This window comes from Guyanagaster necrorhizus (genome assembly GCF_019112545.1).
Source record: "Guyanagaster necrorhizus MCA 3950 unplaced genomic scaffold BT62scaffold_11, whole genome shotgun sequence".
NCBI lineage: Eukaryota > Fungi > Basidiomycota > Agaricomycetes > Agaricales > Physalacriaceae > Guyanagaster > Guyanagaster necrorhizus.
Window position 1 is genome coordinate 404,807 of NW_025064890.1, and position 24,754 is coordinate 429,560.

The window sequence follows — 24,754 nt, forward strand, 5'->3', positions numbered from 1 at the left end:
CCGCTCACACGTTCAGGCAAGTCGGCGAAGGTAACATCGATCTAAGAAGCATGGGAACATCAACGGAAGACGGACAATGGCTGAATCAACTACTTGTTGGAATAAGACTTTAATGTTATTCTCGCTCTGTATTCTCATATTTTGGATCGCATCTTGAGATACTTCGGATGTCTGCGAGCCGGTGAGTGTGAGTATACCACAACCCCGGAAATCCTATCTTTTCCATCGTCCCCGTCAAACGATCGATGCCATCTTGAAAGGACCTGGATAAACAGTGCAAACTCTGTCGCACCAGATTGAGCCCAAAAAAGCATCAACAAGAAATGGAAGTACCGATAAGTGAGACTCCCAGGCCGACATGTGCTCTTGCTCCGTATGCTGGCGCTTTGATAGATACCGTAAGAGAGCGACCTTCTCTTGAGTAATGTTCCGGTAAATGTCCCTGGCAGTGTCTGCAAAAGAAGTCGCTACGCATGAATCTCCGTTTGTACCGCATCTTACCGATGTCGTGCCATCTTCTGAAAGAGAAACAAAGTCGGGCCAGCAGAATTCGGAACATATTCACAGCCGGAAGAGCGCATCACACACGAACTTCTCTTAAATACCCGGAGTAGCTTGACCAGAATTGTGCGCTCCGGGATAATGCCTAGAACAGCGGTGTGTGCACCACCGTGACGGGGCAGATAAAATACCGGCTCACTCGACGCATTTTCCCTGCAGGTCATCGTATCCTTGGGAATATAAGCGGGCATTTTCGGACGAGAATGGGGCGCATTCAAGGGACAGTGACAGGTGTTTTGCTGTTGGGAGTTCACATAGCGTCACGGATATTGTGGCTGACAGGCCGTTAGTGTGAAAGGGAACCGTATTTCAAGCGACGCGTTCATCTTCGTCCATTTCCAACTGACTGCACCGCACCTTGATGTTTCCAGCGACGCGACGAAAGCAATCTGATCGTCTTGAAGTGAGTTTACGCTGATGATGAGATATATTTCCGTGAAGAATATGGCGACTCTACCCTGCGTTCGAAATATACCATCTATCTCGTTTGGTATTAGAGGCAGCTCTACGGGACCGTGAGCCTCCGGTCTACTTGAAAAGAAACTGCAGTACCTGCTAACAACGATTGAGTCTGCTCTACAGGAGTTCTCTCGTTCCTTTATCACAGAAAGGCACTGGAAATAGGGAAAAAGGACAGCGTCCAGAGCACAAGAATGAACAGCATGGTAGATACAGCAGAAGAGACGGCGGGCCGGACCGAAATGACGTCATACTCTACCGTCGACAAACAACGCGTGTTGTGTGACTCTTCGGTTCCCCAAGAGTCCGAGCCGACTCCTTCAAGCGAAATGTTTAAATATTAGGAACATTATTGCCAGGACGTCGCATGGATATCCGAGCTGACATGCTTAAGTGTTTTCTCTTCCTGGACACTTGATAGGAATCAATATCCGTTCCCCATAAAGAAGAGCTCCACAGGTCCCTTCAGACACCTCTCACATATGCTAACTTAGACAAGGTTTTCGTTCTTTGTACCCTCAAATATGCTAAATGCGGACAAAGATTTCGCATTTTTCGGGCCTAAAATACGCTAATTTCCGGACAAACCTTTCCCTGGGCCTGGCACCAGATGCGTTGTCCCAACACTCCTTCCCTTCCCCCACATCCAGGCTACAAATGATTATCTTGCATCATCTGGATAATTCACGATCCCAGAGAATACTATGACTTTTGGTGTGTCACAGCGGCGCCTCGGACCTCTTTGGGCACTCGTTGCTGATGAAATGACAGGAAGAGCTGGACAGCCGTTATGAAAGCAAGAAATATTATCGCAATTCTCTGAAGATAGCACCGAAGGTAACCTCGAAGAAGTGGTGCTATCATCGGTTGGTTCAATCCTGTTGAACGACGTTCCAAGTTCTCATGCTTCAGGACCAGAATATCTTATTGAAAAATACGGACACGGACGGTTCCGGACGACAACTGAATCTGAGCACATCAATAATTTATACTGTGAGTGTTTCTACCCGTGCGCATATGCGAAAATGTTTTAATTCCTCCTGTCCCTATACGTTACACACGCACTACGCGGAAGGTTCTCTGATGCCAGTCCTTGTTATTGGTTTGATCTTCAGTTTTGTACCTCAGAATTCTCCGTGGTTCCTTCGTCCCTTCATGCGCTTCATGTTCGGGCAATTGGAAAAGCGAATAGTCGAGCCCGAATTTGCGAAACATCTTGAGCTGGTGAATCGATTTCATTGTCCAACGCCACAGCTAACGGACAAAACGGGTCGAGCAACACTTGAGTAAAGTCAAATGTATAGCCGGAGGCATTGGGCCTACCTCCGCGGATTTCATAAAAATCTTTCCCCTGGAGGGTCTAGTTCATATCAAAACAGCAGGGAAGAGTAAGTCAGAGTACGTTCAGAAAGTACAGGCCCGGTAAGGCGTGATTTACCTCGACTTCAAATTCAACTATTCATCGACATATCGACATTGCGTCACTTTTAGCCCGGCGTACAAGCGAGTGAGTATAATCTTGATTAACCTCTACAAGGTATCTAATCCAACCTACTCCACCAAGGCTCTTGAGAGGGGCGGGGATTATGTATACGCATGATTTTTTATCACTGCGCATGGGTCCCGAATGAAATTCATGGACCGGAGATTATCCTTGGAACGTTTGAACTACCATTTTCGTTATGCCGCTCTAGGAATGTGGGCCTCGATCATATTGGTCACTTCGGCTTCCAAAAGATACAAAATGAACTCGGTTTGGTCCCAAGCCAACTCGATAAGTGATGAACGGTCCCTGCAGACTCTGTGTCCGGATCGAGTCCGGCAATCATTACATTACATTTGTTAGAATCCATCTCCTCTGGCAGCTACACACACACTAACGACCCCCCCCAATGGGTGTGTACCTCTCTGTAACCTAATCCACGGCTCTGCATCCTTCGTAGGCCGCCTTAATAGTTACTGTGTTTCGGGGACTTCACGTCCAAATCCACACTGTGCATCATACGGGGTCTTGAAAATAGTAGTATTTGATGGTACTGCCCTACATGGGTCTAGGAGCTATTCATGGTGTAACTTATCACTGTGGGCCCTGTCCCTAGGTCTTTGCAACTGATCCGCCGATAGCTCATGCCTTTCTCAAATTTCTGAGTGGTGCCAAGTGTTTCATTCGTGTGAGTATGTATATATCAACATCAGATGCGCTGAAACAAACGTACATCGGGCCTACTCTGCTTCGGTCAACTGCTAGCAACAAGGGTGAGGTACATGACACGTAAGTACAGAGTAAATTCTACGGGATACAATACAAGGACTGGTAGAATACAGAATAAAATATTATAAGTAATTAATTAGTCGGTATACACAAAATATGATCCTCTTAAACGACAGGTAGAGTGGCGGCAATGAGATCATTGGGGCGCGCAAGAAGTAAATAATGTTTCTATCATTTCAGAGCCATCAAGCGTTCCATGTCCCATCTCGTTCATCGACGATCGTGGTCAGCCCGAGGGCGACGAGGATTCGTAATACCAGAATGAAGTTGCTGCTCCCATTTTTCAGGTCCGTCCCCGGCCATCCAGTCACCTGTGCGAGGGTCGCGCTCGAAATCACCATCCCTATATCCATATCTTTCCTGTAGCAGCTTCAACAGGGGATTGCGCAGCGCGGGATCCATCCGCACGTTCTCCCCAGGAAGGTAGCTTCCAACACCATGCCGCGATAAGCTTTCTTCAAACAGTGCCTCTTCGAATGAACAGCCACAATTGAGATATCCTGAAGGAGCCATCCTAGGAGGATGTACGCGTCGTTCGCGACGGGAATCATGCCAAGCACATAGGGCATTGCCAGCACGATTTAGTGAACAGAACTGACGTTGACGGGCCTCTGTACGAAGTCTCCATGACTCTTGGAAGGACGGTGAGGTAGATAGTCGTGGTGATGAATTGCTGTTCAACTCCATTTGAAGCATCCGCATACGTTCCTTGTCCTGCTCATTAGCACGCTCGAGCTCCTTGACTCTTCGTCGCAGGTTGCGTATCTCTTCTTGAGGGGATGTTGAACCTGATGATGACGGCGAGTGCGCCGGAAGTGTTTCGTACTGTCTGTATGTATCCGCGAACGGCGGTGATGTGAATGATGGCAGTGGCGATGATTCATTGCGGTAGTCGTGATAACCCATAGCGCTGACGTCTGCCTCTGTTGGATCGTAGAAGGGTATGTGGGATGTTAAACCGGTATACATCGAGGATTGGGATGGAAGCATTCGGGGCTGTGAATGTCCTGCAGGCCAGACCAAAGCTTCGTTCATCCCCCCTGGAGGTGGTCCTGAAAACCTTGAAGTTGAAGAAAGGATGCGAGGATCCCCTATCGCACCGGAGAGGCTGGAGCTTGAAGACGTCGGCCTGTCTATCTACTCGCAATGACAATCAATAATAGTGTCCCTGCATTGACATTAGATCCTTACCGCGGACGAGGCTGAATGGTTTGCTGCAGAGTATGCCATTTGCTGCTCATCATCTGATGAACGTTCATTGCTTGATCTGCCACTTCCAACGCTTCCACCGCGAGTTGTCCATTGACCGTTATATGGTGATGACATTTTAGGGTCTGCCGAAGGATGAACGCGATTATCGAAACGTGTAATCAAAGGAGGGTAAGAGCGTTGTCTTTTTGGGCTGCCGGAACGCCGACGACAAAGCTGGGTGGACAGGGTGGTGTTCGTTAACGAAGGTGAAGAGGGAGGGGATAGCAATATCGTTTCCGTCTGAGGCTCGACTTTAATATCGAGACTCGAGTCTGTCGGATAGGGAAGCCATTGTAATGCTTGAGAGTTATGCATGAAGGGCAGCAGGCAGTGCAAATCACTGGCACTATGAACGAAGTAGAAAGATAGAGACCAACACAGCGGGAGCTCCGGACTGCCACTGATTTAAAAACCGTGTTAGCTGCCTGGACGATGGATGGGGTCAATCCTGTAATTACAGAGATCAAAGCATGGGTTGTGAAGGAGATCTTAAAACTTGACGACTTAAGATGGTCCTGCAACGGGCTGTACTCCGGAGTGATCACGTCGCTTCGCATGGTATATGCGAGAATCTTGTAAATTGATTGATCTCAGCATTGATCATCCGATTCACAAAATGAAAGCAAACCGAACCTTATAAGCGCCCCTACATCCAAGGGATCATGGCAGCTCACCTTATTATGTGCTCTGCCTGGGGTCGACACATGGTAGGCAGAACGGGCCGACTGTTTGTTTGATGCGAATGTCATACGACCGTCGATTTGAACGTCTGTACTGCAGAAGACATGAAAGATTGTATCTAAGAGGAATGTCTAGGCGCAAACCGGTTGGGTGGAATCGGAGATGGCCCTGCAAACGCGAAACAGTTTGTCAGATCGGTGCACGCCGAAGGTCTTGCCATATTTCACGTTTAAACAGTAAACACTCTGATCCGCATCTTTATGAAAATCGCATACGGCGAGACGAAGACCTGAATGTTTCAATGTTGGCAGCAAGGATACACGAGACATATCTCGGAAATTTTCAGGAGATCTAAGGCGCTTAGCGCAACCTCTGTCGACAGGTCCAACCGGATCATTGGCCCTCATGGGAATCCTGGTTAATTCAATCATCAGATCGAAGAACCTAAAGCCTTGCAGAGCATGGACCTACCATAAAGCAGCACAGGTGTGACTCAGGTAACGCTTTAGATTGACAGCAGATATATTCTTTCCGGCTATGGCGATTCGTGTGACGCTTCCCAAGTCGTGCCCATCGTAAATCAGCATCTAGCCGGACATTTCATCATCTGCGCCCTGTTCGCGATGTATCTCGCTGAATGGTTTGCCTTTTGGAAGGATTTTACTACGTGAGAGATCAGTCGGTTGTCGATATGAAACGGACCCTGGGATGGGACTGACTCGATGTTGCTGGGTATTATCACTTCCCCTTGGTCGGAAATAGTTACTACCCTAGTGATTTCTACGGCCAGTCTCCCAGCGCATCTGTATGGGAGAGGTTGGCAAGGATGAAACTTGTCGGAAATGGCCTTACATTCTAAAGAGACGAACGACGGGTGAGCAGTCCACTGTTGGCTGGCCCTCCTTGGTCCTGCCTGACTTGCAGGAATGCTGCACAATTTCAGCAATATGGCAGCCTTTTCGTTTGTCCTCCATGCAGATCCTAATAGTAAATGGTACCAATGTCCGACGTGACAGATCACGTTAGTCACAGCTCACACCCCAAAATTCGATTAAATTTTTTAGAAAACGTTCGACATCCCCTTCATCTCATTGATCTTCTTCATTTCCTCTACAATTGCCATGGTCTTCAAAGTTGCTGGTGAGTGCGATGGCGACGATATTGCTGCAGCCATTGATGCTGTTGCAGACGTTTCTCTCGCTGCCTTTGGGCGCAAAGAGATTGAGATTGCCGAGGTTGGACATATCTCGCCTGCATCGATATTGATGATCTGATTTCGTTTGGCCGTAGAATGAGATGCCCGGGCTCATGTACCTTCGTCAGAAGGTTGGATCGCCTGTTTTCTGCTGTTCGCCAGCATCTCACTTCATTGGTATATAGTACGGTCCTTCCCAGCCTTTGAAGGGCGCCCGTATCGCAGGATGTCTTCACATGTGTGTCTTTTGCATTTCTCCTCTTAGGCCGTATCTTACTATCGACTCAGGACTATCCAAACTGCCGTTCTTATTGAGACCCTCAAGGCTCTCGGAGCCGAGGTTACCTGGTCGTCCTGCGTACGTTGTGATCCATGCTTTTTTCGCGATGACAACACCGTTGACATATGCTCTTTGTAGAACATCTTCTCTACTCAAGATCATGCCGCTGCCGCGTAAGTCGAACCGTCTCATCTATCTATATGTAGGCCCTGACATGCCATCAGCATTGCGGCCACCGGCGTACCTGTTTTCGCCTGGAAAGGTGAAACCGAGGAAGAGTACAATTGGTGTATCGAACAAACTCTTGCTGCCTTCCCTGGTGGACAGCCTCTGAACATGATCCTTGATGATGGTGGTGACCTCACCAGCATCGTCCACGAGAAGTATCCGCAGTATCTCAAAGGTCCATTGTCTTTGATATACCCCGTCAGCGTATTCTCATATTTCAAGTATAGGTATCCGTGGCGTCTCTGAAGAAACCACCACCGGTGTTCACCACCTTTACAAGGCGTTCCGTGAAGGTAAACTCAAAGTCCCAGCTATCAATGTGAACGACTCTGTCACCAAGTCTAAATTCGACAACCTTTACGGATGTCGTGAATCCTTAGTCGATGGGATCAAACGTGCGACGGACGTCATGCTGGCTGGCAAAGTCGCCGTCGTTGCTGGTTTCGGAGACGTCGGAAAAGGCGTAAGTGGTTCGTTGCTACAGCCCAAGTTTCTCCTCACGCTATGTTTAGTGTGCCGAGTCTTTGAGGTCCTATGGTGCTCGCGTCCTGATCACCGAAATTGATCCCATCAATGCCTTGCAGGCTGCCATGGCTGGGTACGAAGTTACCACCATGGAGGAAGCCGCTCCTAGGGGCAACGTGTTCGTCACCACTACTGGAAACAGGGATATCATTACATCTGCTCACTTCCCAGTGATGCCTGAAGATGCCATCGTTTGCAAGTCAGTAACACTCCTCCATATGTTCGGCCTGTCATTTTATTGATGCTCCATTTAGCATCGGTCATTTCGATGTCGAAATTGATGTGGCCTGGTTGAAGTCTAACGCGCAGTCGGTTGTCAATGTCAAGCCTCAAGTCGACCGTTTCACAATGCCCTCTGGACGTCACATCATTCTCCTTGCTGAAGGTCGTCTCGTCAACCTGGGGTACGAATGCTTTGCAATTATGTTTTATTTTTTGTATTCTAATACACGTGTGCCATCTGACAGATGTGCTACAGGACACCCGTCCTTTGTCATGTCTTGCTCATTCGCGAACCAGACTCTTGCTCAGATTGCTCTGTGGACTACTCCTGAAAAGTTCCCTCTCGGTGTCCACATTCTCCCCAAAGAGCTTGATGAGGAGGTCGCCCGTGCTCATTTGGCGCAGCTGAACGTGAAGTTGACAACCCTATCCGATGCGCAGTCTAAGTACCTCGACATCCCCGTCAATGGTGAGTGTACACTCCTGTGTCTATCTCGGAAGTGTGTTGAATCCATTATTTTTCTAGGGCCCTACAAGCCCGACCACTACAGGTGCGAGCCATGATTCTGAAATGTTTCTCTAATTGACCGCCTTCTTTACTCAGGTACTAAGCGCATGGTTAGTTACCCGTAAGAACCGACGGCCTCAACGAGCCCTCGCCAATCAAACGGGGAGTAAGGATCTTCAACGTCCTTTTCTGAGTGGACTATCATTTCAACACTTGATTCCTTCGGATGCAGTTTATTTATGGCAAGGGAAAACAAGTTGATCAGGCAGGTCGAGCATGCGCGACGTTGAGTTGATAGGAGGTTGATAGTATAGAAGGCATGTCAGTCAATGGTGGTTGTATTTTACAGGGCCTCAACGAGCCTTAAAGCGATGTTATCCAAAGTTACTCTGCGTGACTTAAAAATTTGTCTCAGGACGCGTTCGAGTACCAAGACTATTGCTCTTGAGGGTTGGCTGATCGATTGTCACCTTATCGAACGTTGTCAATGTCGATGAGTGGCCTGCAGTTGTGCAGGATTGCCGAGTACTCCTTATGTCCGCGCTTTACAGAAGCCGCCATCTCCTTTTTTAATGATGGTATCTCGAGGCGTCTATTCTTTTCTCTCAATGCGCGGCTCGAAACTCGCTTTCGTCTGGTTCAAGTTCAAGTTGTTAAAGGGAGAAAGGGGGGACAACATTTGTTCGATTTCAATGCTCCGGTAACGATATAAAGTGCGTGTTCTGAATTATCAATGCCGTTGCACTACTTACGTCTGGGCTCTTGTATTCTTCTTCTTTACCAACTGTTGGCATGTCAAATATGCCTGGTCGGTTGGACGAAATCTTCAATCCTGTGCTTCTACTGCCTTCCTTGTGATGCAGTAATTTTATCTATCTGGTGATCACTATTGACCAACTGGAAAGATTTCAACTTGACCGGGCAAGTTCGTTCTGATCAAGCGCTGGAAGTTAAAAAGAGTCTTCCTGCTTGGTCGATGTGGGTGGTGATGCATATGCATGCAGCTTGTCGAACTACTTCCGAAAGAGCTTGCTATAAAATTTGACGACATTGCAGATGAAGCCAACAGCAGAAGGGGGTGGAACTGAGCCGCCGTTGTTGCTCGTGCTCCTCCTTTTCCTCCTTTTCAACTACAATCCTGCAACCGGCAAAGATAAAACTGCATCGACTCTTGACGCTCTACTTTTCCTTGCATCTTCTGGACGTGGTCAGACGAACGTGGCCATCTTATCTGTGCTATCAATGGTGCAGAAAAATAGAGACATTTTCTGATGTGTATCTGCACGGCTTGTTCATTCCAAATAAGTTGGAGGTCCACAAACGCGACAATGATAGAGTACTTACCAACGCCATTGACACCGACGTCGTGCTCAGTATGTCGCACAACAGATAGATGGTATCGGACTCAGAGCACCGTGAAGAATTGGGGTTCACGGTTGCTGCCTGTATTATTACCCTTCTCTGTTGTACAGAATTTGGGGGAGCATGCTGAGGTGGGTGCTTTTGCCCGTAAGATGTGCAGAGGTTCTTGCTACTTAATCATGACAATATTTACTGTTTAGACTAATTGGTTATCCAAAACTCTGAAAATTCTTGGGCGATTCATGGATTTAAGGTCGTTGGTAGGCTCGAAGGAATCGATATCGACCACATTTGTAATATGATGACACTTACCACGTCGCACTGGAAGCGGTGCAGATGCGTAGTATTCTATATAGATACCGGCTCACTTGACAGTTAATCAGCGCCGTGAAAACACCTATAAGCTGAGGAACCCGGAGCAGATTGTCGATAAGGTTTTAAAAAGTTCTTGCAATAATTATCTCAACGGCGACCGATTCGCACTTGCTTGTCCAAACCAAAGTATCTCGCTATCTATGCAGGCTGTGCAAAACTATGCCATGTCCGTGGCATCAGTGAAGTTATTGATCAAGTTTTGCGTGACCGGGAGGAGGTCAAGGTGTTTTCAGAGGAGGTCTGGGTTGTCCTTTGATGTTTTCGAAATCTCTATAGCTATGCATGCTCCCTAAACCTGGAGAATTTACACGAGAACTAGCAAGGGCTCGTGCCATTTCTGGCTCTCTTTTTTAGTTCCAGACTCATGGAACACTCATGAGTGAACTATACATCTTACAAAAACTTGTATGATACATGGCTCGTTAGGTATGTTTTCCTTTTGCTCTACGATCAGTACAGATTGTTTATGAGATGCAGAAGAAGCTCCCGAAGCTCATGTCCTTCCAATGCAAAGTTCCTGTCAAGGGGTTCCAACGCTACACCGTTAGGAAGGTAGTAAGCTTAGTCGGCCTTGCCTCGTAACATTGATATTACAACTTTTATCCACTCTAAATCTACTGTGTTCTCAGATTTCTCTGTATGTGGGTTTCCTCACAGTATTGGTATACTCTCAGATCGGCTGCCAGTGAGCACCCTGGAACTGTTTCTAGAATCACGAATATGTTGTGACTGTCATACCGGGACAAGTTCATCATTACTTATCTACCTATGAAATCCCTGCAAACCCACTAGGGAACACTTCACAGTAGGGGGAAATCTTGCTACTTCGCTATTTTGCTCGCTAGTTACGCTCCGACACCTTTCAGGTTGCTTTCCTTCCCATTCTTGTCGAGTTCTATTGCCACGAGCGCCAGCTGCTGGCATGTCGAGTAAGCTTCGTTGGTTGAAAACTTCAATCCTGTGCTCCACCAGTGCCTTTCCTTGGGATACAGCGATTACATCTATCTGATGAATGATCATCATAAGTCCAAGTTGGTCTAAGTATTGACTGAAGATTTTTTGAACGAGACACGCTCTTTCCGTGCTTTGGGAATTGGACACGTTAACCGCTATTCTCTATGTTGTATTCGCAGCACGGAAGTCGGATGTCTTGTTCTCTCGTTCAAGAGCGTTAAAAATAGTAGAAGACGATGCACGTGGGAATTGTGCTATCATTACATATCGTTCCGTACAACCACTAGCATGATCATGGACGCGTTCCTGGATACACACACTCGGTTTCCTACTTACCACTCGAAACGTTCACGATTGATCTTGGCGATATTCCTGAAAAAAATACTATGTCTGGAGCCTCTGCTTTGGGTCCCATTGATCCCAGCTCCGTCATTGCGCTGGATCCCAGCGGTGATTCCCGTCAGGAGAAGGAGATAAAGGCGCCCTGGATAATGCGCAAGCTCGTGGGGGTAAGTTGATTGCATGTTAGTCTTGTTTGAGTCGTGTTTTCATGCTACGATCACCATGATTAGTCGATGACCGGTCGGATCGTACTATCGTCGTACGAATCACTTCGCGCAGCTGGTACCAGTATTATATGTCTTTCGCCTTGGGGGGACTCCTCACCGCTTTCCTTGCCCTGTATACGCTTTCGGGACATCGCGGTTCACACCGTGATCGCAGCGACTGTACGTCGATCTTCTCCGTCATTCTAAGAGCACTACTGACAATATGCGCAGGGAGGTATGGCCGCCGTAGCTGCTCCGGTATGCGCGTTTACCGATGAAGTACCACGACGCACGCTAATTCTATTTCTAGGTAATGGGTCCAGTATCCGACCTCGTCGTGGGTTCGCTCGGTGATTCCATCCTTGTTGAGATAGGAGTGCACACGGGTTTCGAGACTACCACAAAGATCGCAAATGACCTGATCATCGATAAGACACTGAAGCACATCATACCGATACACTCAAAGATGCTTGAGACTACAAATGTAAAGTCCATCCTTATCACGCTCAAGTTCAAGCAAACAATGGAGGATGCCGCTCTTGGTTTTTTCAGGAGTAGTGTACATAAGTAAGCAATCCTCAGGATAAAGAGAGATTCTGTCATAGTCATGTTTTTTCAGGGATCCATCTCTTTTCTCCTCTGTGATAGATTACTTCTCTGTCGATAAAGGATGGTTTTCACCTTACCTTTTCGCCAGTTCGCGCCGACCTATCATTCCCCGTACGATGCAACCCGATGTTCTCTTTTGTCACGGCCCATTCCTTGAAGGTACTGTTGGATCTTCTATTTATCCGCTGTCGTACTCACCATCTTCATCCTATGTTAGGAGATTACAAAATCGGCGAGACGCTCCTGAAAGAATCAGCGTCAGTAATCATATTAACAAGCGCTCCTCTTTCGGGGGTCAAGACCATTCAAGCCGAAGAACCCTCACGTTTTTCTCTCTCAAATCTGAATATACCTTCTTTGTCTTTGTCTAACCTTCTTTCTCGCTCTCGCAGCCCTTCTCCATCACCGGAGTCAGGAAAGGGTGCTGCTGAGGGTGAACCTACACCTCAGCTTACTCCTCTCCCGGTGCCTCCATCTCCGAGGCGCATGGTGATTGTTCTGATGGGGTTGAAGCCTCACAGGAAGCTTTGGACGACCAGCGCGCGCCCAGGAGAAAGCGTCATCAACTATATCCTTTTCAATGGCTGCCCGGCTATTGTGGTTCCCGTCAAAGTCGGCGCACCGCTCTTGGCGTGGGACGCGCTCACCTTAGAAGAGCTATGGAAGATAGAACTTCCTCCCGAAGGAGGTGAAAGCCAGTCCGGGCAGTTCGAAGGAATTGTCAGTGTGCTCTATGAATTCTTGGATTTGTGTGTCGATTGGAAGAGGATTATTCTGGATGAAGAAAGTTCAGACTGTGACGAAGAGGAGGGAAGGAATGTCCTCAAGGTTTCTTTGACGTTGCTACTAGCAGCGGCCGTTAGGAGCAAGGACAGCAAGGAAGTTGTGAAGGAAGTTGACAAAGAGCGGAGTGGATTTGCTATGTGGAGAATCCCTTAAGAGTTTTGAAGCCATTGCCAAGTGACCATTCTTACTCGTATTTTAATTTAGGAGCGTGAATATCTCTCGGGCAACACGCGATTGATTGGCCAGCAATTTGACAGAGGACCAAAACTAGGCACAAGCAGTAGGAAATCATACCTGACTCCAGCGGAATCGTTGTTTCTCAAGTCAGTACCAATGATTTTCAGTTGTATGCGTCACATTGAATGCTTTACTCACACAATGTGTTTATATCCCATCAAAAGTATGACCAGCATCCAGCCTAAGTACCGTCAGTCTGGATACCTTCCCTAATCTATCACAACAAATTCCAAATCGAGCCGACTCGAAAACCTGATTTTCTCCACAACCTATAACCTCCTCTCTTCAAAGCCAAGTCTGCACACGTCAAGGCCAAAAGATTATAACGATCCAAGCCGTATGTACGATATTGATATTGATGCAAGTGGTTGTATGTATAAGTGTATATGCTAGGTTGGTTGAAAAAATATGCGCGGCGAAAGAAAAAAAATAGAACACGAAAGAAACCTCAAGGGAACACGTACAACAAGATCAAACTTGAGAGCCGGAGAAACAACAAAGATGAGTAAGTTACAGGCCCCTGGAACCAAAAAAAGCTCGCCGACGAGGTATAGTTAGGAACGAATCGACGAATGAGAAACCATAATAGATGGGAGCACATCGTTCAGTGAAAAAGTGAGTCCCAGTTGACGTCTAACTTCCCATAACGAAAACAACATCGTCTTCCTCCTCCTCCTCCTCGTCGTCTTCTTCTTCTTCTTCTTCTTCTTCTTCTTCTTCCAGATCTTCAGATTCGGTTCGGTGCTCCAGCTTGTCAATGCTTATAGTGCTCTCTTTTGCTCCCGGCAACACAAACTGCTCCCACCCAATCATTCTCACACAGTTCCCAGTCGCATTCAGCTCTACCACCGAAGAAAGGGTTAGTACATCTCTCACGATCCCATCATCAGTACCACCCGTTATTTGCTTAACACGGTTGAACGAGGCAATAAGCGATATCGGTATCCATCCTTGCGCATCCATCTACAAAAACAGTGAAGTGAGAAGATGGTCGAAGGTTGGATGATACGAAATTCACCTGCCGCCGCAAAAACAAGTCCTGAGCCATATTTTGCATGCTCAGATAATATTCGAGCTGCCCAAGCAGGTACCATCTTGTATGATCCAGCGGAAATGTGATGGCTGTCACAGGCGTCGGCAACGGCGGCGCATTTGGGCTACGCGGCTGCACTGGCACACCACCCATAGGCACAGGGGTAGACAGGCCACGCATACCCGGATCCTGGTGCTGCTGATGTGGTTGCATGATACCGTTCTGATACCCATCATACCCAGGGTCGAAGTATTGCGGCTGAGGAGGCGGAGGGTACATATGTCCATGCATAGGGTAAAATCCATCGCCGTACCCCAACCCATCACCCATGCTGTTAGCAAACTGAGGGATGAAGTGTTGCTGCTGAGGAGAGTAACCAGGCGCCTGCCCACCACCACGCTGGAAACCTCGCCAAGCGGCCCGGCCTCTCCCTCTCCATCCTCGTCCTCTTCTCTCACCAGTAAAGTACCCTCGGTCAAAGCCATTGTTGTGGCTACCAAAGAGGCCGCCGCGCTTTGGTCGGGGGGCATACGGCAGCCGCTCTTGGATGTTCCCATTTTCACTCCAGCTGTCGCTACTCCCACTTCCATTCATGCCGAGACCGTTTTCGTTCTCTCTCTCCCTTTGGGCTCTATCCTTTTCGCGTTCTCGTTCGTGCTCCCTTCGCAATCTTTCCTCTCTCGTCAAACGCACCGCGTATCCGCTCCCACTGGCATGACCAAACCCGAACCCAAAGTCCTTGACTGCCCAGTCCTCGTCCGTCTGATTCGTCGCATCGATCTCGACGGGCGACATTATAGAGGACTGTGTGCGATGGTGATGATGCTCGTATGTGTCTGCTGGAACCTCACCATCTGGTGCAGGTCCATGGTCGTACATCGGTCCGTTCATTATCGGAGACGTCCTAAACTGCGGAATCTCAAGGGCAGATAACAGTGGATGGTGAGGGTATACGTCATTCCCGTCTCCATTTCCACCAAGTGCCTCAATGCTCTTTTCCTGCGTAACCTGTTCATCTTTTAGGGAACTTGTTCCAAATTCCCACTTTTTCTCAGTGAGATCTATTATGCCTTCGTCGCTTGACCGTTTTGCGATTCCAATTGAGAACCCACTAAAAGATCTCTCTAGTCCACGTGTTATTGCACAATCGGTCGAAGGCGGAGCGGGGCTCGGCGCCTGACTGCTACCTGGCATGTCAACACTGCCGAATATCACTTTCCTCGATGGCTCGGATCCCTCGCGCCCTAGTGCGGGTCCGGCAACAGCCTCGGAATCTTCCGGTCGTGGGGGTTTTGTCGCAGCGGTGTTATTCGGTGGGCGGTCGGTCGATGCCATGCCGTTCGGGTTTTGGGTTGGATGCGACTGAGGTTCGGGTTCCGATTGTGGAAGGGGATGGAGGACTTGAGAAGGGAAGGGTTGGGGAAGTGGGTAAGGATATCCCGCATATTCTGGGGTGTGATGACCAGATCCTGAGGTATGGTAGCCGTTCCAATACAAGTATGGTTGAGGCGGCGGTGGCGGATACATGGGATATGGTGACGGCAAGGGAAGATGCTGCTGATGCGAAGGGCTGTGATGGGAATAGTATGGTGGATTGACTATAGGCTGCGATGAGAAGGAATAGGGTGAAGTCAGATTTTGTGGTTGAACTTGTGGAGACGACCGTGAGGTGCTTGCTATTTCCTCCTCCGGTAGCGGCCTCCCTCTAGGTAGTCTTGGGCTTGAGGCCTGACTCTGGATGCGGGACTGGGTCTGACTCTGGGAGCCACTTGGGGTATTTCTTACCGAATTGGAATGTGAAGGATGTCGTGAATGAGAGTGAGACTTGGAATGAGAGGCAGCGCGGCGTGCGGCGTCGGCAGCGGCTTGCAGCTCTTCAGCAGGGATTGGGACCCATTTTGTCTTTTCACCTGCGGCGAAAAACGACAAGTAATCAGGGAAAATACACAGGTATGAATGCCAGGCCAGGCGCACTTTTTGTCGTCGACCTTGGTTCGCCAACAGTACTGATACGTCGTGTCAACTCGCCCGTCCCCGACTGCGACTCATCCTCACCTGCGAGGGTGATTCATAATGATTTATAGACACTGGTTTGAACTCAATACGTACCACTCGTTGTCGAGCTGCTCTGATTCGACGCCAATTTTCCCACCTCTGGCCAGCTGTTGCCATCGTCTATTGACGGCCGCAGTGGCATTCGAACCACAAACGGGTCGTCATGTTCCGGAAAGGTCGGTATCGATGGCTTGAGAGTTAGTGTTCGCGAAGCAGCCATCTGCTCTTTGCGGACGTTCCAGACATTTACAACCGGCGCTTTCGCGTCAGTAATGTCGAGTGAGGGTGAGGGCGGCCGTGTCCCCAGGATAACAGAGGAGTTTGGCGTTGTCGAGTTTGAGTTGGATTTGGAGAAGGAAGTAGAGACTGTCGACGTCGACGAGGCGCTGCTTGTGGTTGCTCGTTGCACGTCGTTTGGTGAGCGAATATTTTGGGCTCTCCTGGCGAGATCGGCATAGGACAGCCTTGAAGGGGTCGCCATGGATGTCGATAGATTGCAATTTCTTGAATCTGGGCGTACAGGAAGGAAGAGATTGTAAGAGGAGGTGACGGTCGCTGCACAAGCCGTGATTTGTGATTGTTTCCCCCGCTATTCCAAAAAAAGATGAAATACGCCCCTATTTCCAAACTTGAACATTATTATTTCCCATTATTTCTGAAAATGTACTGAAAGTCCTCACGCAGCTCTGGCAAGGAGACTGCTTTATCGCATATATACCGTAGAGTATATACTACCAAAAGTAAGAAAGGTTCATTTATACAGTCGTTGCACCATAGAAAGGAGGCGCTTGATATGGCGCAGAGTTGAGAACCGGCTCATAGTATCCGTATCCCACATCTAATCAAAATAAACCGAGTTAGCGCCCACTTGGAAAGAGAGAGACTCATTACGCACATTCGTACCCTCCTGGACCATACATCTCCTCAGCCTTGATCTTCTTGTAAATAAGCCAGAAAGCGTGCTGGATAACGGAATTCATTAGTCTCAATACAACGCACCCGACACACGACTGCACTTACAATATGACCAGGGAATGCGCCGACGCTGTGCATACCTCAGTCAGTCCAAAAAGATAGTTGTAGATATCACTTACAGAGTCAAGAGGAAGTTGATGAGAAGGTCGGCACCACAGCCTGAGACGAAGAAAGCAGCTGCAGGCGGAAACAGAATAGCAACCTGGAAAGGCCGTAAGCTGCAATACCAACCAAGGAAGAAAAATCTTTCTGACAATAATAAGAAGGATATCTGAGGACTTTACGGGCATCTTGAGCAAAAAAAGAGGTGAGGAGGAAGCTGAAGGAGTGGTGCTGGTACGAATAGTGTCAAGCGCCCGATTGACGTCATGCACGTGGTGGTCCCAGACAGTGGACTTTTCACAAACGTCTTTTCACATTCCTCGTCTATAGATCCGGACAACGATATGCACGATTGTAAATATGATGCCCCAGAAATATTTCTACAGAAAGATCGTAATATACAGCACTGAGGTCAAGTATTTGAGAAGGGGAAAACAACGAAAAAGCAAAACCACGAGATGTAACAATAAATAACCCTATAAATACTTACAAAATATTCGTTTGCGCCAGTGTCTTTACGAGAATGACTTCTTGGACTACTTGAAGCATTGAAGGTCAGCCAGAAGGCTCATACATATTGACAAGTTCCTACCTTGTGTGATGACCAAAGACGTAGATTCCGTATCCTGTGAAATTGACATACTCAGAGAGGGATCGGCCTCAAAGTACATAGACTACTCACTATTGCACACGTCAGATGCGTATGCACCTTCCTTTTCTTTGGAGTTGACTGGTTATGCATCGCCGTAAACACATCCAGCAGATCTGTTGCAAGACATTCCATCAACATCGACACCGAGAACAGAACAGCAGAAATGTTACATACACCTCGAGACATGCTTAGCATCATTCGGTCTCTCCTTATAGTTTGGCACATATTTGCGGAACTGCACGCCAGAGTCTAGATTGGACTCGAGTATATCCGTCTTGTTCAAGAACAAGATCAAGTCCACCGAGGCGAGCAGCTTATTGCTGCATATCATTTTCCACAGTTTGAATGAATCCGCCTGAAATGAACCTTCAGTACTGACATTCCTACCAATCCCACACGGATTTACCAGCCGGTTTACAGTAGCATCTTCAGCCAAGACCTGATTGAAGGCTGTCCAATACTTCAGCTAACCAAACAATGCTATGAGGACGAATCCGTCCGAACCTGATATAGGTGCTAGAAAAATAATCGCCGTGACTAAAGACCCATGCGTTTTGTTAATATCACCGTGCCGAGGCCCGAAAGCAAACGGCGACGTACTATCGTCAAAGAACTGCGCCCACTTCGCTGTTGAAAGAGATGCGTTAACACTATTAACTCGCGACGATCCTAAAGTAATAACCTCGTTGACTTCGGCTGCCTCCAACATCGTATATTATCCAATGCTTTCCTTCCGGGCCTGGCGGGAAAACACCTCGACCCTGAATCAACGAACGAAATCTTGATGATCATACCATACACACCTGTGTCCATTGGTATACGATGCTCCTCGGGCCCTATCGTTTTCACCCTCGCGCGTAGTATATCTTCTAAAATGCCAGTTAGTTTTGCTAGCACAAAGCTTATGACCAAGCGACTTGCGAGATGTAGGCACATAACTCTGCTTTGATATTCTTTCGACGTCTTCTAGGAAGCTGTGGAGAACAGACCACACGGTAAGACTGCAGTACGAACCCAAGTAACTGACGGACTCACAAGCCCGGCTGGTGAACCAACGATATTTCTCTTTCTGCCAAGCGATATTGCACCTCTTTTGCCCTCCATAATGCCTGAATATCATCCACACAAGCTTCCAATATCCGCCTATTCTGTTCGTCCTCTGTCTTATCCTGCGCAGACCGACCGGGGGAGGAATCAGCTGGTCTCCGAAGTTTCATGAATCCCATCCAGCCCGAGCCAGATCGTACTGAAACTTCGGACGCTTTGGCAGGGTGATACCGGGGAAATTCCTTCAGTTCGTCGCCACTGACGACTGGGAGGAATAATGAACCGGATATACGCTTCGTCAAAGAGTCTTCGACTTGTTTCAAAGGCCGTAGACTGAACTGTATTCGTCGCAAGTTATCAGGTTCAGAGGAGAGAGACGTAGAGGGTGGTGGGCTTGAGGGTCTCTCAGATGATAGAAGATCTAGTATGAAGTTGACAGAACGGACGAGATTCAGATGTATTATGGGTCGCCACAGCTCGGCCTAAGGTTGTCGGAATAAGAAATGCATTCAAATATGAGAAGCAGTCACTCACCTCAGCCTGAAAAGTTTTTGGGGCGAAACGTAGCTGGAAGTTCTTCAAGACCGTAGACTTCCCAGATTCTGCCTGGCCTGAGTCCATATTCCCAGTTAGAAAGGACACGCTCGAACTAAGCGACGTACCCAATAAAAGGAGCTTTACTCCATTCTGTTTCTTCCTCTGCTCCTTCTCAATGCTGATGGCACGGTCTATCCCATCACTGACCTTCTGGGCCTCTCGCTCCCTCTCCAAGCGCGCCAAACGTTCCTCTTCACTGGCGTCCGGTGGAATGGGCGGTGGCCAGGGATCGCCATCTGTCGAAGCACGCCCAATCGTCGCAATACTAGGCATGAAGGGAAAAAGCAAAACGCGCTAAGGAGACCAAGCGAGGACCGGTCAGATCATAAGCTACATAAGCTCCCATGGTATATGATCGGCCGTTGGTAATTTGAATTGGGCTGGTTAAGGTTGCACCCGAGGTTCGGTTCTGAGTGAAACACATTCAATTGCCCGCGGCACTACCGTCTTCCACCCTCTTGTAAGGATATAAATGAATGTCGTGTAAGACACACAAGCGAGCGAGGGTCGGGTTTGGTCCGAGTCGGCGACCAAGAGCTCCCCTATTGGTCCGACCCCAGCGGGTTGAGGGCCACATGAACGCGTGTATGAAGCCCAGATAGTCCCGTAAAATGCAGCCGGGAAAAATATTGGCTTCCATTCAATCGGGGGACGGTCAGGGACGGATTAGCAACCGAATTCTGCAGGTGCTTTGTACCTAGTGTGACTCACAAGAACGGGGCGCGCTCGACGCGTAAACTCGTGAATGACGCGCCGGTACTAATGTGTTCCGCTAAATCAGAAAGTTTCCGTAGGTGGCGTAAATAGAGCATACCTTGTGGGACATTCGCATTGCTATGTCATATTGGGCCCCACATAGACTAATCGTTCGAGCGATTTTCGCCAGTCGGCACCGCAAGAACAGGAAGCGAGACCACATTTGTCAACTTGAAATTTTGTGGCGCATCAAATTAATTGTGATCTGTGAAACGAGCACTGTTCCAATGTTATAATAAGTATAACTGGTGTTTATCTCACTTGAGTGGTAAGAACTGGCCTAAGGCCACATATACCGCAACTTACAGAGGCAAATATTATTGATCCGTCGACTCAGCCTCAGTCCTGCTCGGTCCCATCAAGTGGGTTTGATTTCTGTCAAAGTCTGAGTCACCGTGACATCCTTAAAAACCCACGAAAAGGTACGAATCAATAACTTCGAAACGCATCCGCACCAAGAATGGCGCTCACCAAAGACGACCATATCTTCTTCTGGACGCCACAGCAGCCCAAGTACGTCCTTAATGTGAGATCGCACCGTTCATGGATGACCCACCCGTCTCCTAGTGGCTGGGCTAGCCAATGGTACTCCTCCCCATTCACCCTTCCAATAATCATCTCGGAAGAGACTGAGACCCTGACATTCCCCACGGCCGAGCACTGGATGATGTTCCAAAAAGCACTTCTCTTCAACGATATCACAATTGCTCGCCGAGTCCTTACTTCCGACGTTGCAGCTGTGAAAGCTCTCGGCCGAAAGGTTTCCAATTTTGGTGATGATCTCTGGAACCGCGAACGCAGTCGAATTGTATTGGAAGGGAACCTACATAAATTCAAGCAGAATTCCGAGTTGAAAGAAATGCTACTTGGAACAGGCGAGAAGGTTCTTGTAGAAGCCAGTCCTCGGGATCGAATATGGGGCATCTGATATGGAGAGAAAAATGCTATGAATAAAAAGGACCATTGGGGATTAAACCTTCTGGGACAGGCCTTGATAGAGATGAGGAGACAGCTAAGGGAAATGGCTTAAAATTCACCCTGGCAATGAATTGTATTTTTTTTTTGTACCCGCAATTGAATTGCTTAGCAGTAAGCGCACTGCGCTTGTATTATTAGCTGTAGCCCACCGATTTTTCGCGGCTCGTCTGGACCCAGTTCCGACAAGAACTTCTCAACGCCGACCTGAATGTACCCGGGGCTGCTCAGAATCAACAAAGCCCAGCCAGAACGATGCTTCCGATGGACGTTTTTGGAGTGAAGGAAGTTTTATTTAGTTCCCAGAAAAGCCGCTGGTAAAGTTTGCATTGATCAAACAAGCCAGCGATGTCTACTTTCCTGGCGATAGCTGGAATTACTTCAACAAACCAAACATAACGCAGAAATCCGGGATTTCTGTCCAGGTTTTTTTTGAATTGTGTACATGAACTTCGGCGTTCATGAGGATCATGGCCGCCGGAAGACAAATCTCGGGATGATCGATGATCGACGAAGATGTCGTTTATCGCATCCCTGGTAGCAGTAGTACTCAAGGAAAGAGGTGCGGAGAGAAACAGGGTCGTTCAGTATAACAATAGCTGGTGTTGTTTGAGTAGTGTCGAGAGGTTCAGCCAATGCCTATCATCAGACCTTTCGGATTCCCTCTATTTATAGTCAAGTGTTTCATGATCACTACCATATTTCTTTCTTTCGTCTCCTGTCGCACCTTAGTCTTTCACAACCATTCGGGTGAAGACTTAGATCATTGCTTACTAACAGGTTATGCAGTCCCACTGTGCTTAACCTCATGAATTCAGATTCTAACAACTGCATCTGAATCTATCAAAGACTCAAGAAATTGATTACTGAACCCTCAAAACAAAAGCTTGGGATCATAGATGTTGGCCCATATAACTCATCACAAAAATAGACCCCTATAAAAATTTCACACTCAAGCATGTTGACAACAATGACATCCCAAGTATTGCCTTTTAAACTTGAAGCTGATGAGAAGTTCAATGGTGAAAATTGGGCATTGTGGGAATTGCTGAAGGAGGTCTATGTGGACTTGTAAACTACTGGTAAAACAAAGTATCCCCTCAGCTGCCTGTAATAAGCATGCCATGGACCTCCAATTTCAATCCAACCTCTATCATCCAACTCCACATTTGATTGGACTCTGTTGGACTCTGTTTTCCAGTTTCTATTTCATATTCCATTCTATATTTCACCTACTAATTTTATCTCTTTAATTTATCACATCTAGATTCTGTCATAGTAGTGAATAGATGCACATTGGAGTCCTCAGAATCCTGACTCCTCTAGCTACAATAGTCTAGACATAGGCTCAATCTCTAGAACATGATTTCTCAGACTCTGCACTAGTATATAAGCTGTAGAATTACTTGTACATACCTCAGTTTGAATATCAACTTGGTTCAGCCCAATAACTTTGCTCTCAAGCCAACCCTCTCTCTGCTGTTGACCTTCAAGTTAACCATCATCTCCAGTCTGTAAACCTCTGACTCTGTAGGACTAACTTTATCTCTCACTCTATAGACCTCTGTCTATACCCATCTTAGGATTTCAACCAAAGGGTGATATTGTTAATAGCTTCATCAAGATCCACACACTCTGCAGCCTCTACTGCATTCAGTGAGCACCATAGATAGTGCTAGCCTGTTAGGCTTCATTGGTGGGGATGCTGGTGGCATTAAAAGGGCAGAGGGAGTTGTCATAGTTGGGTTGACAGGCCATGAAGCTGGAGTGGATGTAGGTTTCCCTATGGGAGCATTTGTTATATACATGCCACTGGTTTCTGTTCACCTTGACCAACCCAGAATTCAACCACCAAGTTCCACCAGCCTTCAGTCATTCCACACTACTAATTTCATTTTTACCTTTATTATTTCACATTTGTATTTTACATTATAGTATCTAGACCCTGAACACAGTAGCAAATAGTTGACACCAGAGCCCAATAGACTCCAACTCAGAATTAGCTACTATTAGTATATAAACTACACATAGTTATCATAGATACTCAGTTTGAATATCAACTTGAATAGCCATCTACACTTTGTGATCACTCCAGAATCTCTCTCTTCCATCCACTGGATTTCACTTTGAAGGATATTCCTCTTCACTTTCTTGATAGAACTCTGTTCTGTCAATCTAAATACTTAGGCCTTGACTCAAGGGTAATATTGCCAATAGCTTCATCAACATCCATGCACTCTGTTGGTCTCTGTATGTGCACTCAAGCTCAATCATTTGGCATGTTTCTAACAGTATATTCAAACTCAAACCCTTGAGTCAAAAAATTTCTACATTATATCCACCATATTCACTCAATCCACAGAAGCTGATTCTGAACAAACTCAGCCTATCCATCCTAACCTGTTTTCTATGAAAGACATCCTGGCCTCCACCTCAAAGAAACAACCAGATCTCTTTGGATCACCCTCTGATAGAAGACAACTCTTCTGTAGGGAAACTTACATCCACTCTAGCTTCACTATCTGTCAACTCAACTATGACAACTTCCCTAACTCTTTTGATGCCATCAGCATTCCAACAATGGAGTCCAACTGGCCAGCACAATTTACAATGCCTGAAGTGACCTCTTTACAGACCTCTTATCTTTGAGCAACATGAATAAGGATTCAGACAGCTCAGACTTGGAAGGCAGAGATTGTTAGACCCAAGCATCACATGAGCAGAAACAGATGATAAACAGAAGTCTCTTTGCACTTTGAGAGATTGTCTGAGTTCACTGATACATATTCTGATCAGTGTGTCATAAGGCTTTTGGCTTGAGTATAGAATGATGTAGAATAAACTTTAGCTCAAAGCTAGAGTTTCCTAGCAAGAGTGAGCCTCCTTAAATACTGTACAAGTCCAAGCTAATTATACCACTATCTATTGTGCATTGCTGTGTTCTTTGTGCCCATTGTTCTTGAGCATCACTACTGTATATAAAAGACTGATTGTGCATTGTTGGGCAATGCTGTTACATCGAAAGACAATAACTGACTTGGCCTAGTTGTGATGACTAAGCTTTTGTCTCACAGCCTTAAACACTCATTTAGTGCCCTGACTAAGCATAAATAGGGGTTAACCATAGAAAAAAGATAAAGAAAATGGAAAAATTGTAACATTACCCCCTTTTTAAGACCATTGTCCTGATGGCTTAATTTAGAGATAATTCATAGTCATATATGGCTTCATCTGCAGCCATTTGTTTTTTGTTAACCCATTGATTAGATTCTAGTCTATAGCCCTTCTAACTGATCAGATAATCAACTGTTATTATTATGCTGCTCTCTTTTGCCTTTACTTTTCATAGTTTATAATGCAATACTTGATCCACTTTATAGTGTTCTTCATTGTTGATCAAGTTGAGGGGCAGTAGAGAGGGTTGTATTATGATTTACTTTCTTTTTCCTTGAATAACCTCTATTTATGACCTCTATTTATGCTTAGTCAGAGTGCTAAGACAGGTGCTT

The 24,754-nt window shown here is 47.0% G+C and overlaps 10 protein-coding genes across 10 annotated transcripts; 5 read left to right on the forward strand and 5 right to left on the reverse strand.

Annotated features, from left to right (window-relative positions):
• Positions 1-580: 580 nt before the first annotated feature.
• Positions 581-837, reverse strand: BT62DRAFT_893317 (uncharacterized protein; the record flags this gene model as incomplete). The annotated part of the gene is made up of 2 exons (XM_043183139.1): positions 581-646; positions 706-837. Coding segments are annotated over 2 exons (198 nt in total), but the record flags the coding sequence as incomplete, so codon positions are not given.
• Positions 838-2,079: 1,242 nt separating this feature from the next.
• On the forward strand, positions 2,080-3,048 carry BT62DRAFT_948619 (uncharacterized protein). The gene is made up of 4 exons (XM_043188077.1): positions 2,080-2,244; positions 2,297-2,442; positions 2,512-2,527; positions 2,585-3,048. Exons 1-4 carry the CDS (start codon positions 2,104-2,106, stop codon positions 2,618-2,620), a joined length of 339 nt encoding a protein of 112 aa, XP_043040286.1. The 5' UTR covers positions 2,080-2,103; the 3' UTR covers positions 2,621-3,048.
• A 454-nt stretch (positions 3,049-3,502) lies between these two features.
• BT62DRAFT_980425 (uncharacterized protein) lies at positions 3,503-4,618 on the reverse strand (the record flags this gene model as incomplete). The annotated part of the gene is made up of 2 exons (XM_043189511.1): positions 3,503-4,429; positions 4,484-4,618. 2 exons carry the CDS (start codon positions 4,616-4,618, stop codon positions 3,503-3,505), a joined length of 1,062 nt encoding a protein of 353 aa, XP_043040287.1.
• Positions 4,619-6,345: 1,727 nt separating this feature from the next.
• BT62DRAFT_980426 (putative adenosylhomocysteinase) lies at positions 6,346-8,238 on the forward strand (the record flags this gene model as incomplete). The annotated part of the gene is made up of 12 exons (XM_043189512.1): positions 6,346-6,364; positions 6,413-6,459; positions 6,515-6,550; positions 6,605-6,657; positions 6,708-6,777; positions 6,838-6,872; positions 6,924-7,102; positions 7,155-7,390; positions 7,440-7,651; positions 7,707-7,856; positions 7,920-8,143; positions 8,201-8,238. The coding sequence occupies 12 exons, from the start codon at positions 6,346-6,348 to the stop codon at positions 8,236-8,238; spliced, it is 1,299 nt and encodes a 432-aa protein (XP_043040288.1).
• A 559-nt stretch (positions 8,239-8,797) lies between these two features.
• On the forward strand, positions 8,798-9,340 carry BT62DRAFT_86783 (uncharacterized protein). The gene is made up of 2 exons (XM_043182509.1): positions 8,798-9,036; positions 9,088-9,340. The coding sequence occupies exons 1-2, from the start codon at positions 8,916-8,918 to the stop codon at positions 9,225-9,227; spliced, it is 261 nt and encodes an 86-aa protein (XP_043040289.1). The 5' UTR covers positions 8,798-8,915; the 3' UTR covers positions 9,228-9,340.
• A 2,108-nt stretch (positions 9,341-11,448) lies between these two features.
• On the forward strand, positions 11,449-12,969 carry BT62DRAFT_980427 (uncharacterized protein; the record flags this gene model as incomplete). Its single annotated transcript, XM_043189513.1, has 5 exons — positions 11,449-11,601; positions 11,653-11,679; positions 11,732-11,988; positions 12,041-12,189; positions 12,248-12,969. 5 exons carry the CDS (start codon positions 11,449-11,451, stop codon positions 12,967-12,969), a joined length of 1,308 nt encoding a protein of 435 aa, XP_043040290.1.
• A 717-nt stretch (positions 12,970-13,686) lies between these two features.
• Positions 13,687-14,239, reverse strand: BT62DRAFT_894221 (winged helix DNA-binding domain-containing protein; the record flags this gene model as incomplete). Its single annotated transcript, XM_043183168.1, has 2 exons — positions 13,687-14,016; positions 14,072-14,239. 2 exons carry the CDS (start codon positions 14,237-14,239, stop codon positions 13,687-13,689), a joined length of 498 nt encoding a protein of 165 aa, XP_043040291.1.
• A 2,657-nt stretch (positions 14,240-16,896) lies between these two features.
• Positions 16,897-17,406, reverse strand: BT62DRAFT_893582 (uncharacterized protein; the record flags this gene model as incomplete). Its single annotated transcript, XM_043183150.1, has 5 exons — positions 16,897-16,979; positions 17,037-17,103; positions 17,162-17,186; positions 17,236-17,318; positions 17,371-17,406. The coding sequence occupies 5 exons, from the start codon at positions 17,404-17,406 to the stop codon at positions 16,897-16,899; spliced, it is 294 nt and encodes a 97-aa protein (XP_043040292.1).
• Positions 17,407-17,513: 107 nt separating this feature from the next.
• On the reverse strand, positions 17,514-19,921 carry BT62DRAFT_931355 (guanine nucleotide binding protein, alpha subunit). Its single transcript, XM_043186108.1, has 11 exons — positions 19,580-19,921; positions 19,452-19,528; positions 18,906-19,399; positions 18,792-18,844; positions 18,674-18,739; positions 18,553-18,624; positions 18,438-18,497; positions 18,277-18,320; positions 18,045-18,225; positions 17,888-17,983; positions 17,514-17,757 (listed from the first exon to the last, which is right to left on the reverse strand). The coding sequence occupies exons 1-11, from the start codon at positions 19,785-19,787 to the stop codon at positions 17,705-17,707; spliced, it is 1,404 nt and encodes a 467-aa protein (XP_043040293.1). The 5' UTR covers positions 19,788-19,921; the 3' UTR covers positions 17,514-17,704.
• A 793-nt stretch (positions 19,922-20,714) lies between these two features.
• On the forward strand, positions 20,715-21,289 carry BT62DRAFT_931356 (uncharacterized protein). Its single transcript, XM_043186109.1, has 2 exons — positions 20,715-20,783; positions 20,838-21,289. The coding sequence occupies exons 1-2, from the start codon at positions 20,731-20,733 to the stop codon at positions 21,196-21,198; spliced, it is 414 nt and encodes a 137-aa protein (XP_043040294.1). The 5' UTR covers positions 20,715-20,730; the 3' UTR covers positions 21,199-21,289.
• The last annotated feature ends 3,465 nt before the right edge of the window (positions 21,290-24,754 follow it).

Bases quoted from the DNA above. Each gene is read 5' to 3' on its own strand.
- BT62DRAFT_948619 (XM_043188077.1), top strand. From the start codon at position 2,104: ATGCCAGTCCTTGTTATTGGTTTGATCTTCAGTTTTGTACCTCAGAAT. The intron at 2,245-2,296 runs GTGAATCGATTT...AAACGGGTCGAG, and splicing joins TTGCGAAACATCTTGAGCTG to CAACACTTGAGTAAAGTCAA.
- BT62DRAFT_86783 (XM_043182509.1), top strand. From the start codon at position 8,916: ATGCCGTTGCACTACTTACGTCTGGGCTCTTGTATTCTTCTTCTTTAC. The intron at 9,037-9,087 runs GTGATGCAGTAA...CCAACTGGAAAG, and splicing joins GTGCTTCTACTGCCTTCCTT to ATTTCAACTTGACCGGGCAA.
- BT62DRAFT_931355 (XM_043186108.1), bottom strand. From the start codon at position 19,787: ATGCCTAGTATTGCGACGATTGGGCGTGCTTCGACAGATGGCGATCCC. The intron at 18,498-18,552 runs GTTATTACTTTA...CTCTTTCAACAG, and splicing joins AGGCAGCCGAAGTCAACGAG to CGAAGTGGGCGCAGTTCTTT. The intron at 18,226-18,276 runs GTAAATCCGTGT...GGTTCATTTCAG, and splicing joins ATGCTACTGTAAACCGGCTG to GCGGATTCATTCAAACTGTG.
- BT62DRAFT_931356 (XM_043186109.1), top strand. From the start codon at position 20,731: ATGGCGCTCACCAAAGACGACCATATCTTCTTCTGGACGCCACAGCAG. The intron at 20,784-20,837 runs GTACGTCCTTAA...CCCGTCTCCTAG, and splicing joins TGGACGCCACAGCAGCCCAA to TGGCTGGGCTAGCCAATGGT.